The sequence below is a fragment of the Micropterus salmoides genome, unplaced genomic scaffold (assembly GCF_014851395.1).
Source record: "Micropterus salmoides isolate LMB-PRFRI ecotype aquatic unplaced genomic scaffold, ASM1485139v1 Ms_hic_scaffold_1, whole genome shotgun sequence".
In the NCBI taxonomy this organism is placed as follows: Eukaryota; Metazoa; Chordata; class Actinopteri; order Centrarchiformes; family Centrarchidae; genus Micropterus; species Micropterus salmoides.
The window spans coordinates 33,969,504-33,990,277 of record NW_024040040.1 but is presented as its reverse complement, the minus strand read 5'-3'; the positions used below and the strand labels follow the sequence as shown (position 1 = coordinate 33,990,277).

At 40.1% G+C, this 20,774-nt stretch overlaps 1 protein-coding gene across 14 annotated transcripts in view; it reads left to right on the top strand.

The window, feature by feature from the left end:
* The window catches only part of ntng1a (netrin g1a), a 111,975-nt gene that overhangs the window by 37,544 nt on the left and 53,657 nt on the right, over positions 1 to 20,774 (top strand). For all 14 annotated transcript variants that reach the window (XM_038724808.1, XM_038724916.1, XM_038724798.1 and 11 more), the window contains exon 3: positions 19,913 to 20,556. In XM_038724808.1, coding sequence (XP_038580736.1) covers positions 19,913 to 20,556 — 644 coding nt within the window. The remainder of the gene's footprint in view (positions 1 to 19,912; positions 20,557 to 20,774) is intronic.

The window sequence follows — 20,774 nt, the reverse complement described above, 5'->3', positions numbered from 1 at the left end:
CTGAATGGGTGGGGCTTAAACCTGATATGGGGGGCGTGTCATTTAAGCCTGAAACTGATATGGGCTGATCAGAAGTTGCTATATTTATTATTAAACTATTTACAGAACAGCCTCAGAGTTGAGCTTCAGAGCAATGTTTTTGATCACAGTAATAAGAGAACTATACACAGTTTTTTTTAATAAAACTTCCCATATTTATTGTTTATTAGAATACCATTATAGACACATTTTACCAAGTTCCATACTGTAGATACACACTTACACTTCAAAAGATCATCTTTAAACTGATGATACACGGAGCAACTTTTAGAGCAACGGTGATGGGAAATGTTGCTGTCAATGGTAACTCGTGACTTTAATTCCCTTCCCTCACCACTCCGCCACCCACCCCATCTGCCCCACTGCTATCCGTTGAAAACATAGTCGGACTTGGCACCAGCAAGATTGCTCAAAAAGTTACCACATGTATCATCAGCTTTAGAGAGCAGGATCAGCTTGGACAATGTGATTGGAGGTATAGGAGCAGCTCTTTCTACTCCACACTTGTTCCAGTGCAGCTACAATGGCTTTCATTCATGCATGTGGTGACCTTTTGTTTGTGTTCACATGCAAAGGGTAGAAGATAGAAGCTTACAATGGACTTCAAGGCCTTGAAGTAAATGCTCCATATTTGTATAGCGCCGTTTCTAGTCTTTTCGACCGACCTTCCAATTAACGACCAACCCGTTCTACCTCCTGAGCCACAGCCGCCCCTAAGTACCCTTTGCTACTTGGCTGCTTTTGAAGCCGTTCAAGTTCTCCTTCAGAGCTCAGGCCCCAGGTCAGTACACAACAAACGTCAACTCAAAGATTCCCATCCTCTATTCAAGAAACCTTCACAAGAAACCCCACTGTGTGCCAGATCAAATTTGTAACACTCTAAAGAGGAGCTTTTACAATAGAAATATTACCACATGCCATCTCGCTTGAAACTGCAGAATGCAAAACTCAGCACAACAATTTACCCTTTCTAGGCTGCTTGGAAAACTTGCTGGGACAACTTTTTTCAAAAAGAAACATGGGGACGCTGGTTCTCTTTAGCTGGGTGCTGCAGTGTTTCTGGGCATTAGGTAATAAAGCTTTCAGAAGCCAACAGGAAGGATGGTATGCGACGGAAGAATATAATCACGATTTTAACTTTTATGAACAGCGGAAAACCACGCAAAAATGAGACTCATTCTGGTCTCAACAAAAAAGAGAGAAGCCACACAGTCACACGTTGAGACGAGACTGAGGATGATATAAACGCTGCTGCTGCATGGCCAGTTACATCTTCCCTTTTTCTCTTCTGAGGGGCTGGTAAAGTACACTATGTATGTTGTTTATATCCGAATAAATGCCACCAAAAGTTATTTTGTAGCCTTACAGAGTTAATATACACAAAACAACATTAGATTTAAACCTTTCTGAGTAATGATAATTTACGTCATCTTAAAAATATGTCAGCAACCGACCTTTCTGTCTTTTCCCAAATCTCTTTAACATAACCACAGAAATAAGGAGGAAACAAATCTGATCTGACATTAGGAGAACTCTTCTTGATGTAGTTATACGTTAGCTAGTGTGTTAACATTAGCTTAACTTAAGATGCGGCTATTTCATATGTAATGTGTCTGTGAAGACCGGTCTGGGAGTGTCGCTTTTACAGGTCTTCAATCAACTGTTTTTAACCATCCTCAAAATGTGGTTTTCTTTTCAACATACACAAGCCTAACAAATAGCATATCTAAGTACAGGAAAGGGGAAAGTTGACCAAGGTTCTACCGGGTGCCTATTTTGCTGTTGTTATTAGAGGACAAAGCGAAAAGCAGCAGGATTTAGGATTGGTCAGTTGTTTGGCTTGCAAATCTTAAGCCTCCAGTTTTTTAACTCCTCCTTAAGGGCTTCATTATTAGAAAGAATAGTAGATAAATGAAATGCTGTTTAGCCAACTTGGAAATCTTTGATGTCTGACCATTTTGCCAACACTTGAATACAACAAAACAATTACACATTAAAAGCAGTTGGTCAGAGCCAGAGCATCACTAAATGTATGGTTAGAGTTTATTTGAAGACAATGTTGTAAACATCAACAGCGCTGCTAGAACTGTACTGTTGCACTCACTATGGCAGTAGAACCGACTGCGAGTCAAATTGACACTCACAATTTCCAATTATGTTAAATAGTCACACAGCAGCACAGCTTGTTTTCAGGGGTTTATTGATATTTAGGAGGTTTATTAATTCAGGTAGATTGACTGCCATATTCCCATTAAGAAGTTAAAACTGGGAGGAGGTTTGGCAAGTCTGTTCTGTCTCACTGCCAACAGACATCTCTCCAAGGGTTGCATTTTGGAACTGGAGGCAGACTCACACACACACACCAGTGAAACAAGACTGCTTTCACTGTGTGTGTTTGTGCAAGTAGCCTCATGTACTCAGGCATCATATTGTGGCTTAGAGTAATATTACAACATTTTTAGTGAATTATCAATGAATGTTCAATTGGCTATTTTGTATTACTACTTGCTCACTGCGATTGAACAAACATTATGCAGTATTTCACATTTGCTAGTCTTAACCTGGAAACCTGGAAAACATTTGTTGGCACACAATTTTCGCCAAATCAAATGCTATGTTGACATACCTAGGAAGAATGTCTGGGCTTATTTCATTGTCACATGGCCAAAAGTATGTGGACACAGGTAATAGCCATATTTTATTGTTTATTCCAAAAGCATGGGCATTTATGCGCTGCACTCTTCTCACTCTTCTGGGTGGGCTCACCACCAAATTTTGGAACTTCAGTCACATAAGTGTGACAAAGCCCTTCAGGTGACAAAGCCCTCTAGCGGCTGTAGTAAGGAGGAAGTAAGGTGACTTTATAGAATAACAAAGTCTGCGTAGGGAGAAGGTCGTGGTGGATGTTAACTATTTCCAGCCAAAAGTCAACATTGTTTTTTTGGGGAGTGGGTGTGCATAATCACTGCCATTAGGTATCCATAACCCCATTTATTGTAACCATTACATCAAAGGTCTACTAACCTTAATGAAGTATTCATTTTAACCCAAACTACAATGTTTCCTAAAACTTAACAAAGTACTTATTTTAACCCAAGCCATGATCTTTCCCTAAACCTGACGTTTCTGTGCCTAAACCAAATCAATAACAATAGCATTGTCAGATCATAAAAAACACCATTTGTAACAGCTAAAGATCAGAAAATGCTACTATGTGCCATTGCAGAGGGCATACAATTTATGTATTTTGTTGTTTAATTTGGAGGAGTTGTCCACATACTGATTTGATGCATTTTGGTAGTTTTCCTGTGCTATATGGTCACACTGCCTGGTCGACGAAGTCGCATCCGACATCAAAGCATATGTATTACATCATCCTTAATATCTCCGGAACGCTGCATGCTAGAGACTTTCTTTTTTTTTTGACCGAAAGGTTACCGTTGCGCCGTTACGAGTGCTCCGGTGCGGTGTGTATCACTCTCAACTCAAACGTCTTCTGTTATAATTTATCCATCTTTCCTCAGAAAAGAAAAGAAAATCGTTGCTGTTGTTAGCATGCTTGCTAGACGCCCACTGGCAATCCCATGATGCATTTGGTTTAGTCTGACAACCAATCAGTGGCGTTGTTTTCACATGTTGACAGACGCTGTGTGGGCATGTGTGTGGCAGCACTGGTCTCAAACGCGTTGCACAATGGAATAACATGAGATTTACCCCATCCCCATATAAATAAATCTATATGATCAGGGCAGCACCTGAAATAATGAGTAGAAGAGCTTAAATGTAATAAATAATGTGTAGATTCTTCGTCGCACATGTCACACGTCAAGGGCGAGTGTCCTGGGTGCATGGCAAGGATATAGCTGTTATTTGTCTTTACAACAGGGGTTGTATGTATATATATATATATATATATATATATATATATATATATAATATGACATATCTCTGTGGCAGGTTATGAATATCAGGAAAAACAGAAGGACTTCTCAAAAATGATGTAATTTTTGATGTGTGTTGGTTAGACAGTTCATATGATTGCCAAGACTTGGGGGAACAATTCTGAGCAACCCAAATTATTGTTCATTAAATTTTTCAGTGACTTCATTGTGCTCTACAGGGTTCAGGTTATACAAGCACTATTACACAAGGAGACCAGGCGGACCTAAAATTGGTAAAAATGGTTGCACAGGTAAGCACTCCGTTTTGCAACCAAAAGCACACATTGAGGAAACAGTCGTATGGGAGATGTATAGTGCAGCCTTTCTAGTATCCACAAGAACAGCCTAATTTTCAGCTACGTTTGCATTACATTTCAAAATTTCTCCAGATGGTCTTTGAGATGATCATGTATAAAGGACCATATGGACATAACGTGTGTGTGTGATTGTGTGTGTGTGTGTGGTTAATAACGATCATGAGAGTTGAAGTTTGAATTAAATTCCAAACAGCTGCTCATACACACGATCAGCTAGCTTTCTTCATTCGTCAGTGTATCATTTAACCCTACAGCTGAAGTTAAAACATTGTCACTATCAGCATACACTTTACTTTTACGATATTTTTCAAATCCAGGCAGTGGTCTGATAATGCCACTGAGATTAGATCTATAAGGAAGACTGAATTACAGCCACCCCTCGTTTCTGCAGATACTGTTGAGTCAGAGGAAAGGCGGGAGTTTGATACTCCGCAGTGATATGCATTAACTTTATTTTTTCCACACCGCTTTAGTGACACATTATTTACATTGAAATGAAACACCAGTTTAAGTGGTATTGACATTGTCGATCCCTGTTGCATCATAAAAAGCTGCTGCTATTTGCTTTCAGTTCCGATAATGTGTCTTGTTGGTGGATGGTGTTTTAGTGTTTTACTCCAAACATACAAAAGGCCTGTTTAACCAAACAGTGAACCGTGTTTACTTTCTGTATGTATCATTTGAACTAAGGATTTTCCCCTTCAACATCCAGCGCTCGTCCCTTCCCCTCCCTTTTCCTTGCCACCACTTCCCCGCCAGCGCATTCTCCCTCACCAGCATCAAAACTAGGCCAGCTGAACAGGGTAGGCACAGAACAGTTTGCCGGTGTAGTTGAAACAAGAGATAAAGGCTGAAGTCAAACAGGCGCTGGCGAGGCATAGCATCTCCGCCGATTTCCCAGGTTGCATCCAAGAGCTGTCGAGGCGTTCGCTTCCTGCCATGTTTAGCATGGTGACAGAGCATTTGGAACACCTCCGCCCATGGCTTCCACAACTCTGTCACGTCAGATGAAATCTACTTTCAGAGAGGAGAAGTAAAGGAAAGGAGGAGGTGGTAGAGGGGCGACCGGGAGAGGCACTCACAGGCGGGAGAGAGAGATCTTTTTCTGCTTAGCAAGTAGGGCTTTGAGACATTGTTGGGGCTGGAAACAGGCGCTGCACCCCTAGTTTCACTATGCATTGTTATTGTTGTCAGTCACAGGAATAAAAGTCCATTCAGGGGTGGTACAGAATAGCTGAACAGGAGGCCAAGGGTGAGAATGAACGAGGAAAAAATGTGAAACAGTGATCCTGGGAATTAAACAACCTTGGTATTTTATATATCCCGTCCTGAATAAAAAAAACAGCAGACTAGTATCTGCAACGGTTTAAAACAACTAGAACAAGGTCTCATTTATCAACGCATCTGTAAAACAAGTTGTGAATGTGAACGAAAAAGTTGTACTTATCAAGCACACAACTTCACAAGATGAACAGTGACAAATCTTAACTGTTGTACATCCACCGGCTCGTGCACATGCAGGCTCATTACATACATAAACAACATCAAATACTATATTTGGTTATATATAGTCTACAGCTGGATCACCACAGTACTAAATAAAACCATATTTGTTTTTTTGATGGTTTTTATTTGACACTTAATAAATAAAGCTACAGTATGGAACAGGTCATAAATTATTTCACTTTACATGATGGTCAAATAAAGACTTTTTTGTACGTCTGGACATGGTACATGTACCACAGAAAGTTCGTACACGTGGGTGAAACTTTGGGCAGGGGCTGCTCTGTAGGGGGCTCTAACTCTAGCTATTTTGCCACGCCCATGTGCGAGACCCATAAAATAAAAGTCTTCACTACAAAGTTTCATGAGTATTTGTGCATGTTTAGGCCCCCAAAAATGAAATTCAGTTCCAATAGGGAACTTCGGGCCTTAACAAATAATGGTACCAATATGTAACGGTTCTGAATCCGTGCAGATTAACATTAACAGATCATCTGAATCCTAGAGAAACAACTCACAAAGAGAAATAGATGGCCTAAATTCACTCAAAGAAAAATGTTTAAGAATTGGTTTAACTGCGATTACCACCAGTTGTTTTGTTGGTACACATGTTCAGGAGCGGTACTATATGGACTCACTAATTCAAGCACATGGGGAAATTAATCAATCACATTCTGTGCGCAGAAATTATTCCACATGTGATTGATAAATAAGCCCCCAGGTGCCTCTGCCTGACACTGCACTCTGGCTTTCATTCAATAACATTTGATTATACTAATGAATGACTCCCTCTGTGGTTATACCTACTACTTCATGGCTTAATTGCAAATGTGTACAAGGCTCTTGATGCCACATTGTTCATGTGGGAATCTCATGTCAAGAGATCAACAAATGTAGCAACCTTAAAGAACATGATCCTCTTTACAGCATTTATAATTAAATCCAAAAAGATGGCCCAAAGATTTCCCAGCATCCTATTGAGCAAACCTTCCTTCAAATTTGTAATGTAAGGTGAAATCTCACTGCGGTTGCACAAATTCAGTTTTGATTGCACATATCTCTGTAGGAGTTTATAAATAGTCAAGCACCAAAATAGGACATGGGAACCTGCAGTCAGCACTGTTCTCTTTCATTTTACTAACCCTCTCTACAAAAACCTACTTTTAAACACTTCTATAAAGAAGGAAAGGTAGAGCCAGGGGATATTACTTTATTCTTTGTCCCAGATCATTCTGTTCACTGTCAGAAAACTGTTTTGCTTTTACTGTATTTATATTGAAAGCTGAAAAAAGGCTTAAGTGTGGTTGATGTACATTCCCAGGACAGCTATCTTTAAAATTACAATATCAATGAATGTGCAGTTCTTTAGTGTTTCTGTTGACTTTACTTCTTTTAGCTTCCAAATTTGTCAGGTTGTTTCGCCAGAGTCACCAAACATAACAAACACATTTGATTAAATAATAACCATTCTGATTTTGTTCTACTGTGTGTCAAGACATTAGAAACAGCCATGAGGCAGATTTGCCAAAATGTAAACAAATAGGCTACGAGCTAAAACACACACAAGGGTAGATTGTTCAGTATCTGGCCTTCTCCCATTATAAGCATAGTCTCCTTGTAAAAATTAAAAATTAAAAATGAAGTTTATGTTTTTATTGTTTGATTAATGAATCTATATAAATATGTTATTTTGTATAATTTATCAGCTCAACATAAAGATGTTTTATATGTATATAAATGGCAGTTAAAAGGAAATCAGCTGTCTTATTTCTGAGAATTGATGATGCATGCTAACCTAACCCAATAACATATCACATGAACACCAGCTGCTGCTAACTGCACTAGTAACTTCCTGAGTGAGCCCTTTGCTCCCTCTTCTCATACACAAAATATAAACATTGATATAGTGGTTTTACTTTTTTTATTGTCCTGTGAGTAAACAAAGAGGTTCTTCTCCCTCAAGTCCAAGACCATTTGCAAATACCCCTTTATTTTAGCTATTTTAAGCCTGTTGACTACTTAATGAGCTGAGCCTGTGTGCAGCGATCACAAGATCAACCACTGCATCTAATCCCTCTTTAAAGTGGGTTGCAGCCTGAAACCGGTGTGTTTCTGCTGTGTTTGGTGCCAGAAATGTACACAAGAAATTTTACAGCGCCAGTCCCCCTTCCACACACACACACACACATTGCTCTGTGTGGTCTCATTAGTTTGAATATCTTGGTTTAATTAATCACTAACAGAGTGCTTAATTCATCTATAATTTCAGCAGAGTGGAGTTGATTAGTGTAGTATTTCCCTCTGGCCCTGTTAAAGTTTTTGATTTCCTTTTCTGTGTTTCTTTTTTTTTAACCCCCCCCCCCCCACACACACACACACACACACACACACACACACCCCTCACTTTTCTCTCATCTTTTATAATGGAGGCTCATCAAGAGCTCAGAGACAATCAGCTGGCGGAGCACCCTTGACTCCCTTTTGAGGATTATGATTATGATGGTGGCGGATGCTCGAAGTTATTGTCGTGGAATCAAGTGGATCCACTTGTGTTTCATTGTTGCTGCTGTGCGCTATTACACTCTGCCTTTAGTTTTTATTTTATGGACTGCTGCCTTGTTTAGCTTGAGAGGTGATGAAGTGGAAGAGTGTGACTGGTTTTGAGAGAATCAATGTCTCAAGTGTATCTCCTTGCTTTGCTTTATTGATGCAGGGTTCCTTTAACTCAGTTGAAATGAGGTATGATGACGCATAATCACGTATCGCAGAATTTGATGTGTTATTCATAGGATATTTGACGGCTGCCTTTGTATTGACTGATGTAGTGACTGTTCACTATACTGTTTTCTATAGTTTTAAACTTAAGAAAGAATTATTCATGCTGTCACACTGATACCACCTTTTTTTAATCCCCTTGGCAAAAGTTTGAAGTGGTTACTGCAAGGGGATGCAATTATTTGCTGTGGTTACAACTGCTGTTAGTACTGGATTATTAAGTATTTTTCATTTAAAATCAAAGATCTCCAAAAAGTCAAATCTTTTAGGAGTTTTAATCATTTCTGTAAATATACTAACCTCTGTGTGTGTGTGTGTGTGTGTGTGTGTGTGTGTGTGTGTGTGTGTATTTGTAAGGGTTCTGTGAGACTTGCCCTTTATAATGTGTGTGTGCGTGTGTGTCTGTGTGTGTGTGTGCACGCCCACTTTGCCTGTCAGTGTGTTTGAGTGTCGTGATCCTCAGAGCTCGGAGAGAGGAAAAGGCCCGAGCTCTTTTTCCCCAGGAGTCATCTGCCAATCATTTTCTCAGATTCGGCGGTTTTTAAAAAAAAAAAAAGAGGAGGGGAGGGAAGGAGACAGAGAAAGAAGAATAAAGGGGGAAAAAAAGAAGAAAGTCTCCCTGTAGAATGACTAAATAGACCTTCAGTGATCTGACAGAGAGGCCTGGAGCTGAATCCCAACTACGCTCTGCAAAGTTAAATATACACACTGGGAATGCCGGGCTTTACCACACTATTGATTTTAATCAGCTCTTAAAAGCTCACAAAAAAAATTAAAAATGTGTATATACATATATATACATATATATATATATATATATATATATATATGTATGTATATATATAACATAAGAGACCCTAAAGACTGGAGTAAAGAAAATAGAAATCCATTGAATCCGGAAGATGACGACTGATTGGATTTTTTTGACATCCCCAACACCCTCAGCTCCCCCACCTCATCCTGCAGAGGCCTTTGAGATAATTATAAGGTGCTAAATTGACCCCCTGCTCTGCCCGCTGCTGACCGAGTCACAGAAGCGCTCATTAATGGGAATAGATTCTCCATGTACTCACGGCGGTCTGTAGAGCCACTAATGAGGGGTGAAGCTTTACGACGGAGGCTTGATCGAAAAGGCATGGCTAGGAGTGAAATGTGATGGCATTTATATAACTGTGAGGGCTTCCAGAGCACAAATTGTGAGACGGGGACACTACACTGCTCTCAATGGCAGCAGGCCGAGTGATAGGTAATTCCTCCTGATAGCATTTATTTTCACCACTGCTCATTTTTTCAGGGCTTATGAGTAAAAAGTGTATCTGTTTCTCAATGCCACCAAATCATACCCTGAAAACTGTGGCATCTGTCCAAATTCTGTACCCCAGGGCAGCCGGGGAAGACATTTGTAGAGGATTTAAATATCCGTTAATAGGCCTGTTTTTTATTACAATCACTAAACCCACCCATGGAAGCATGGTCCTTATGCTGTTATATACGCCTATATGAGTGATTGTAACTTACATTGTTAACAGAGTGTTCCTAGAGAAAACAACACTAACATTGAGGGTGATAGGAATGTTATTAGTTTTGCAGGTATTTGGTCATAAACCAAAGTATTAGATTAATAAAAATTTGAGTTTTAGAGAAATTAAAGGCTCACCAAACTTGTTACAATTTATCCTGACGGAAACATGAATGTGTGCACCCAGACTTTATGACAGTCCATTCAAGATGTTTCTCTTAAATCCATAAATTGCATCCTTATTCCTCAACCTGCCACTAGAAGGAATGTTGTTGAGATATTTCAGTCTGGAACAAAGTAGTGAACGGGCCGACAGTGACACCAATGGACACTGTTGACTGGTTATTAATTTTATGTTAATACAACAAATAAGTGGCAATCATTGTTTATGTCAAACATTAGTAATCCAGTTATTCCCCATACTCATCATTTTTACTTAACGTGAAACAGCTGGAGGTGCATTGTCCTCCACACAACCCATGTGCTTTGATAGTCAGATAAACACCTTTCTTTCACTACCTTCATACACAGATGGTGTTCAGTGCACGAATTTATCAGTTGGGAATGGCTGAGTCTGCATCCTAATGAATTTACATTTACATGAGAAGAAACATAAACTTCAATCTGATGAGCAGATTTTAATGTAAAACTCACAAAATAAACTGAAACACAATTGGTAACAACCGGAACTCCACCGATGAATTTGTGCATTGCGACGTAAACTAAACCTTTACTATGAAACGTAAACCATTACATAAACGGTAGCACTTTCAATCCAACAATCACTTCCTGTAACTTTAACTGTAGGAGACATTTATGTTTATGTTGGCATGATATTTTGTTTTAGATATATTTTGCATTGGTATTTTTGACACCCCAGGTGGCAGTCATTAGTCAGAATACACTCAACAACTGGAAACAATATAATGGGAAACCAACCGGTATGTTCATCTATTTGTACAACTATTTACTACTGCAATACACAACAACTGCAATTATGAAAATCTTGTGTGTTTGCATAAAACTTCACTCCTACCTGTGTATAATGGCAAAAAAAAGAAAAAGAAAAAGACATTGGAAATCGAGGCTAGAGGTAAAGCTTTAAAAAATTCCAATACATTAACTGATATCCCCTGGACCATGCCCCTGGTGTAGAACAGGAGGTGTAATTTCACCATTGTGTTTCAGTAAAATTTATCAAATTTCCCGGCTCAACCCTGCTACAGCTACAACTAAGATGTTGCACTTGAATTATATTGTTTATTTTTAACACTGTAGTATTGTGTATTTTTACCACACTACTGACGACAACGTAAAAATTTCTCTTGCTCAGGCTAAGGCATGGTTAGTCCTATGCTTTGTCATACCAACAATAATTGAGGCCATTTTTTATAGTTCAAATATTCCTTTGGGTTTTACCTCTATTCCGACTGGCATCAGGACAGCAAATGAGCACTAATTCGCAAGGTAGCCTTATTGTTGCAGGGTTTGTATCCATGGGGAAGTAGCCCGGCAGCTCCCTGCGCTGGGGTTAGCCTCTTAGCTTGGTCAAGGTGACAGTGATCCATGTCTCTCTGGAGGGTTTTTCTGTGCAGGATATGTAGTGTTATTAAAAATACCCCTGGATGGAGAGAGGGAAAGGAATGGCGATGGGGAATGGAGCGGCAGGCAGAGTGCGATGTGGCCTCTGTTTCATGATATCACCTCCTGAGGGATTTCTCAGCTAAAAGATAAGGGGTGATCCTGGCCACAGGCTAGTCTTCTTTTCATCTCTTAATGTATTGTGAAAAATTCCTAAGTCTACATGTTATCTGACAGGACGGTTTGATTGAGAGATGTAGCATTGCAGCAGCCAGCAGATCGATTATGCTCTGGTGTAGTGGCTCGCTGCAGAAATGTCCTCTTAAGAGAAGATGAATGACACTTGAAAAAGGTAGAAAATAACAGTGATCCATTCCTGATTTGGTGGGGGTAGCAATTTAGTCCTTAATTTACGTTAATTCACAAAGATATTTCTTATCTGAAGCTACAAAGAACCAAATCTACTGTATACCTGGAAGCTGAACAGTCATACTTTCACTGAATGAGTCACAATTTTATATAACAAGCATAATGCATAATCCAAATGACAAGTTCTAGGCGGCACTCAACCAAAATGTATTACTCTTTAACTTTTCTGTTAAAGTTGCTTGTAAATTAATAATACTCCGTTTTTCTTTTGTAGACTTGAATAAAGGATTAGGCTTTGATTTTAAATGGTACATACTCTTCCTCTTTCCATTTTAATACACTGCCTTTTGGTATTCTTTAAACAGTCGTCACAGATAATGCGTTATTATTAGCTATGGATCTTCTGTATTAGGACGCCACTGTGTAAATCCCTACCAGGGGTACTACCCCAGGGGGTGTTTCTGCAGTTGCCAGGGGGTGGAAAGATTATAATGTAGCTTGAATAATTTTAAATTACATTTTTTTTAGAGTCAGCTGTAACAACTGAACACCATAGTACTAAAAGTAGTTGGCAAGCAAGCAGAGACGTCTAAATAGGTAGCTAATTAATAAATGGTTCAAATAGTTAAAAGTAATTGATAAATAGTGGGAATAGTTTGCTTAAAGAAATTCAGATAAACACATTTGGAACATGACAGGCGGTGTTGATTAAGGAGCAGAGCTTTGGTTAATTTGTCAAAAAGAGTGGGGTAGCACTGATCTAAATAATCTATTGCTCCTTAGTTTTGGCTTATTTTTGCTCATAATATATTGTCATAATGAACATGTTCCATAACTGTTACCACCTTACACAAACAAGTTATTTAACATTTAGGTAAATTTGAGAACTGTACTGTATGTGGTTCAGAGATTTTCCATATGGGACAAATTTTTACCCCCCAGAAGGAAACTGAGCCTGCACAGATAAGGATGCAGTGAATTGTGCACTTGAAGCTGCTTGGATATGTTTCCTTAACTTAGGTTATTGGTACAGTACTTGGCTGTCGAGTTAACTGCCTGTGTTAAAGGTCTACTCACAGCTCGCATTGCTCTCACAAATATACCATCTCTTAAGCAGGGGATATTGTCCCGTCCTCCAAACCATATCGCAGTGGCACCCAGTAGGGCTTGCGCTGCCATATAAAAGATAATGGAATATAAAATAGTTTTTATATCCTCTGAATGTGCAGAGGCTGCGTGCTGAAGGCTTTCCCCGCTATTGTTTTAAGGCACATGAATCTTCAAAATTGCTGCCACTGATGGCGATGAACGCAACACGGGGACATTTACACATCGTCTCGCCTCATAACCTGCCCTCGGTCGACTGGACTGCCCGCACTGAGGCGCTTAAGGTGGTTGAACGGTGCAGCTCGTTGCCTTAGATCACTATTGGATTTCCCCTACTGGTGCCCCAAAACAGCATGTTTCATCTGTTGGATTGTAGCTGTCGGCATGCGGGTCACTTCAAGCTGCTTTTTAAATCTGTGTTTGTGGGTGTGTGCAACAAATATCATGTTGAGACTACCTTTATAGGTTTAACTCTAACGTCCTCATGTATTTCTTCTCAATTTATATACTTTTCTTTTGTCTAACCAACAGCCACAAACTCCAAATTATTAAATTACAATGATAAAAAAAAAGAGATAGTGAGCAACAGTCATTAAATAACAAGTCTTCGCATTTTAGAGGTTGGAACCATGCTAGCTTTTTGTTTGATGAATGACTTTAACAGTAAATGATCAAAATGTAAATTTTTTGTCGACTAAATATAGATATAGTAATGTACAAGATTAGGATCATGTATCAATGTTGCAATACAATGTAAAGAAGATGAGTGTACTGTATAAGAGAGTGGCTGTTCAAATGTAATGCCTTAACCACAGTTTAATCTTGAACCCATTCCTTTGGCTCATTTATAATAATTTATTCATGTTTTTTTTCTGTGGCTATTTTGACCTCAAGGTTACTGTACAAATAAGAAGTTTTCTCAAAAAGCTATACTGAAATGTATGAAAATATATGCTGAAACCATGCCTGCAATCTTGGCAAGCAGAAGCAGGTGTGTGTTTGCGTGTGTGTGGGGGGCGGATTTCAGGTCCCCCATCCCCTTGTTGACCATGGTCCAGGTCGGTCGACCTCCGTCCGACCCTGAGCCATTTGAAAATATGATTGTAATCCGTGTGAGGATTTGGCCTGGATGTCTATTACCACTGTAATCTGTCACGCTGGCATCCAATATTCATTCCACGTCCAGGTTAAGCTCCTCTTTCTGTCTGCACCACCCATCACCATGGGAGAGAGAGAGAGAGAGAAAGAGAGAGAGAGACTCCAGTAAAGGTGTCACTGCTTCAATCAAGCCCCTGGGTCGGGGATGAAGAAATCTATCGTGGAACACAAGGTCTCATTAATGCAGCAGGGGTAGCTTTAACCCGCGCCTCCCATCTCACACACATTCACATATACACACACGTACTCACCTTGCTGGGAAAGAGAGGTAAAAACATGGAAGAGAAATGGATAAAGAGAGAGAAAGGTGGGAGAAATTCTATATTCCATATTAGATATATATATATATATATATATATGTGTGTGTGTGTGTGTGTGCGTGTATATATATATATAAAAATAATATGGAATATAGAATAAGTTGATATATCAATTTTGATATGACCTGTCCTATGCATGCTGGGCCCTCCTTGACCTTGGACAGAACAGAGGATGGATGGATGGTACAGTAAACCAATGGGATCTTGGTATAATTTTTAGGTACAATATCTTACACCAGTATTGTTGTTGCCTGTCTGTCATTGTGTCTGTCATTGTCCCTTTGTTAACGAGTCTCCTGTAAATAAATGTTGCAATGATTTATGGACGTTTAATTGCAGCACATGATCTTTAATCGTCTTCTAATTGTTGTTTTAACCCTTTTGGCAATAAAACCAAGTTGGCAATAAAAAATACTCTCCTAAAACACAATTAAATCTTTAAAGATCACCGTTGAAGATGCAAAGCAAGGAATAAGAGTGGGAGTGTGACTTAAAAATGATTTGGACTTATTTTTTATCCCTTCTGGAGAGTGTTTCTTACCAAACCTGCAAAGGCATGTGGGGAGGAAACAATCTGTTTCAGTCATAAGGAATTCCTGGGCTCTGGTATTGATAATTTGTTGAGTGATAAACTTCCTAAGTCACTCTCTATCTGCCTTTGTTTCTCTTTTGTGCTACAATGACAACAAAGACAAGATTGCCGAATGTGTGTGTGTGTGTGTGTGTGTGTGTGTGTGTGTGTGTGCGTGTGTTGGTAGGATGGATCTTGGTCTGCCTACTGTAGCATTGTGTGGGTCCACATCTGAATAAACAAAACATGATATCACCTAGAGACCACACATTGTGCAGTTCAGTTAATTGGAGAGAATTAAATAATTAATTAATTAAGTAATTAAGTAAATTACAAGTATCTTACATCAGAAGGAACAATATTAGTGGCAGAACCATTGGCTTTGGACATGAGACTAAGTTCATAGAAGGTGAATGGAGATCAACGGTTTATGTTGTAAATGTCAGTATCATAAACTTTGTACAGCATAGGAATGGGGTTGCATCTACAGAATATTTTAAAGGTTTAATTTATTTCCAGTTGTTTTACTATTACAGATTTTAAAAAGTGGTCAAACTCTAAAATAGACCAGTACTGATGATGTGAATCTTGATGTCTTGCTCCAACATTTTCTGCAAGGTTAGGGAGTGATAAGAAACATCTAAAAAAAATACAGTAGTCAAAAATGACTGGCCTGTTATTCAAACAGATATTGCTTGCACTTCACAATGTCAATTATTTAAGAATCATACATTTTTACTCAAAAACAAGATTCATTAAATGTATTAGCGGAAGAAATAAAGAGAGAAAACAAAAAGAGAAGAGGGAAAGTTGGAAAAGAAGAAAAGATTGAAGGTGGATTCAATTTGCTATCTGGGTTACAAGTGCAAGACATCTGTCACACAAACAGATTTGTTTGATTGGTGGGAGCCCATCTATCTAGATGGCTTGTCGACAGTTAGTAAATTTATATCCCCCCAAGTCCCATCCTCCATCAGCGTTACGGTGCGGCCAAGCCAAGACTGTCAGCCACCACGGTCATATCTTATTTTAAAACTACACACGGTCAAAACCTTATCTGCAGTACACTTCTTTTGTACCTGTATACCTACTTTTCATGGATCCCAACTTTGCCCTCTGTATCTGATTGTTGGTGCCAATACAATAACTAATGAGGAAAATAACATATATATATACATTCCATACCCCTTTGTCAGAACAACATTTCATAAAGGTTTGTCTTTAGGGTTTTTTGTTAGGGTAAAGGTTGGAACATTTACAAATGTTTTAGGGTTAAATTGCTTCAGACAAGTGTTATGAAGTCGTGACTTACCTCTGTGAGTGCATCAGTCAAATTGTTCAATCTGTAAACACTTTCCTGTGTTCCTAAGCTCTAGCAGCGTTGGTCTGTGAAGCGCAGCTAAATGAAATAAATTAGCCTAATTCATTATCTTCTGATTTTTATTCCTCTAGTCAGTTGGTAAAATTAGCAGTTTGAGAATAATGGGAACAATGCCAAAGGAATTTAGAGCAGCGTCCTGATGATTTGTAAAATCCACCCACAACCACATACATGTTGGTATACATAAACACCCACCTGCACACGCACACTTGCTCTCTCACTATCTCACCGCATCACAATGCTAATAATCGGATTAAGCCGCTGTGTTTTGAGTGGGTCGATGGCATCTCTATTAGCGCCAATTTAGCGTGACTGATCCACTCCAGCAACCTCAGTGCTGGCTTTGTAATCTGTGGTGGCTGTCCCCCCATCCTGGCCACTTATCATCACACTGGGATTAATAGAAACATCTTTTGTAATTAGAGAAATGCTGCAGTGCCGGGTGCTGTCAATTATTTTATGTGTGCCAAACCATTAATCGGCTAACCGAGCCCTCGGCGGTGCCCTACAGTAAAACACAGAAATCTGCCATTGATTTTCATGAGGCTGTATACTCAGCATTTTATCTCTTTTCTCTTCTCCGGGCTGACCGGTGAGGTTATTGATCTTCATAAAGGCAGTATTTTGTCGTTAGGCGAGAAGAAGGGGGGAAACAGTAATGAAAGGTTTTAACCTGCGTGTTTGGGGGAGTGCCGGACGACTGGCTAAGGTTGCCAGGTGCTACACGCAGCAGATTTTCAGCCGCTCGGCCACAGGGATCGATAGGGATACATCTTTGTCTGATTACAAAGATGTGTGTGTGTGTGTGTGTGTGTGTGTGTGTCAGTAATTGCTGATTGCTGGATCTGGCCTCATTTAGAGGTAAAGGAACAAAAAGGCTGACCTAAGACATGATTACTCACATAAAGACACCCTAAGTAAGTCGTGTTTGCTTAGTCTTGGAGCCAAAGGTAAAGTTTACAACAGAGGCTTTGGCATCGGGCAGTCTATACCAAACTCACACTGGCATAAACAACAAATCCCAGTTCATCACAGGGCTGACACATTGAGACATTTTTTCTATTTTGGCACATTGGTTTGATTTTGTGGCTGCAAAAGCACCACCAGACTGCATTCTTTCCCTTGATGATGATTCTATGATAAACAGCAGGGCTACTGCTAGGTACTGACACACACTACAGCCCCCTACAGAGGTTGTTCTGTGCAGTCCTCTGACCAGACCATATTGGGTTCACGAGAACGAGATGAGACGATCTTTTATTCCACTAAGTCACAAAATGCAAAACTATGCTGGTGCATTTTGAAATGTTGCTTACAGGGTCTGACTTTTTTCACTGCCTGCAACTGTGGCAGGCAAGTATTTTTTGGTCTGGCACTTCCATCTCATGGCACGAGATCTTGTCACACTCCTACTACTTTTACTTAAGTAAAGAATCTGAGTACTTCATTCACTGCTGTTTATAAGTAAGAATGAAGCAAAACTTACAGTAAAAGAGTCGGCACATATGAGGGGGAGGAGATAATTGTTCAGTGTAAAAATAGAATATTGTGTAACTGAAAACCTGATTTCGAGGCAGCGATTTAATTAAAATAAATGTCTCTGACAACATTTAATAGGATTTCAAGCATATAAGGGCACCACATGAGAGGGAAAGTGCTAATCAAAAGAATTCATGTGAGTAATAGGACTTGTACTGTTGTTCAGTTAGAACAGTAGACAGTAGAAATACAATATAATTAACTATGCTTAATCGGGGCAAGAAAAGGAACATGTTCTCCTCTCTCCACAAATCTACACCTGTGCACCAAGCACAGCACTACACCATCACTGAATAACAGTTTTAGGCCTCCCTCGATGAATGCACGTTTCTAACAAGCCACAGCATCAGCCATCCTGCATGCCAAGTGTGTTTTTTAGAGGCTGTCCATACCCCCTAAGCAGGCATGACTGTCGCATAAGAGTTATTTCACATCTGTCTGTGGATACATGGCGCGCCAGATGCTACAGTTAATGGCACACCTAACCTCCCACCATGAAATGGTACACTAAAACCCAAGTGGAATTTTCCACTGCCACTCTGCCTTCTTCCCCCTCTGTCTCCTCCCAGCCATCAGGAGAAGCCTGTAGGGGATGGTCCAGACAGGATATTAATGGGGCCCTCCAACAGTCAGAAGGCCTGACAGAACCCTGTTTCATTGTCACCTTGCCTTGGAGGACGGGGAAAAACTTGCAAAGCTTATTAGCTGAATAGAGCTGTTTCTCCCTCTAACTTACTCGATCTCTGCCTCACCGCTTCATTAGACTGTCTTACATCAGAGGCCTGCTCCTTTCCGTTTTCTCACCACATCTCCATGCTCACATCCACACACACACGCACACAAATAGGCACGCGCACAGGGTGACATCTCCCACCTAATCAAGTAGTGGATTATCTTGTCCTGATAAATTGGAGCTTGTAGCACTTGAAAAGTCCTCTTGGAGGAGTGCCTCCTCCCCCTGACAGCTAGATGGAGCCCCCAGGGAACATGGAGAGAACACCGCCTGGTAATGATTTGTGGTAAATCGGACAAATGTTTTTGGAAAGACCTCTTTTGAGCCGTTACGAATTTAAAGCTTGCGAAGAGCCTCTGAAAAACGCAAGTCAAATTCCTACATGACGGATAAAAATAGACCTGTTTTAGCCCTCAATGAATGAAGTTATGATGGAAATGATGGTTCAAAAGATTTAGCTGAAGTCAGGTGCACAACCTGTTTTAAAAAGGTCAATGTAGTTTTAATGAATCAAGTTGGAAAAATAAATATGGTACAAGCACTACCCGAGATACATGCAGATACTTACAGAGGCAATGACCTGATTCAAAAAGAAAAGGGAAAAAGCTATTCATTTTATTAAATGAGTATATGGATGGATTTGTGTTCTGCACTATTCCTGTGATTCCAACATTGGAGAGCAGGAGAAAAACAGACATCTTAATTTCAGGACCGGAAATGTGCTGTAATGACAAAAGTTAACAGAGGTGTTGTCAGACTCTTTAAGATAAATGTATAACATAAAGCCATGTGGCTTCAAATATTCATATATGACTGTACATTACATGCAGCAGAGTATGTGACATGATACCCTCATTGTGATTCAGCTTTAGTTTCATGTAAAGGATTGACAAATCCCTTAATGAGAGATACAATGCCATGCTTATATAGAGTTCTTTTCATCAACTCTGAAAATGAACTAATTTTGTTCTTGTTATTTTTCATCAAGACTTATGACTCTTCATTACTTTTTCTTCCTCCTTCTCTGTTTTGTTTTCTCTGCGCTCTCTCTCTATGTAGGAGAACCCCTACATGTGTAATAATGAATGTGACGCCAGCACAGAGGAACTCGCCCACCCCCCAGAGCTGATGTTCGATATAGAGGGCCGTAACCCCACAACCTTCTGGCAGTCCACTTCTTGGAAGAAGTATCCAAAGGCCCTCCTGGTCAACATCACGCTATCTTGGAACAAGACCATTGAGCTGACCGACGATATCATTCTCACCTTTGAGTCAGGCCGGCCTGAACAGATGGTCCTGGAAAAGTCGCTGGATTATGGACGAACCTGGCAGCCCTACCAGTTCTATGCCACTGACTGCCTGGACGCCTTCACTATGGAACCCAAGACGGTGCAGGACCTGACTCAGCATACTCTGCTGGACATCATCTGCACTGAGGACTACTCACGAGGTTATGTGTGGAAGTATGATAAAACAGTGCGCTTTGAGATCAAGGACCGCTTTGCGTTGTTTGCTGGGCCCCGGCTGCACAACATGGCTTCACTTTATGGCCAACTAGACACTACCAAGAACCTGAGGGACTTCTTTACCATCACAGACCTGAGAGTCCGCCTGCTCCGACCTGCTACAGGAGCTACAATGGTGGATGAGAACAACCTGTCCAGATACTTTTATGCCATCTCTGACATCAAAGTCCAGGGCAGGTAAGACCTGAATTCTTCTGTACACATGCCAGTAGGTGGACTCAAGGCTGGATTACCAGAGCAGGTAACTGTCCCAGGGAGGCAGACCCCTGGGGACCCCAAAAATTCCATGCGTTCATACCTATTGGTTTTGATAATTCAATGGATTTCAAATTGGTAAGGGAATTTGCCCCAGTCAACAAAACATGGGATCAAAATGGGTCCAACAAGACATTTAA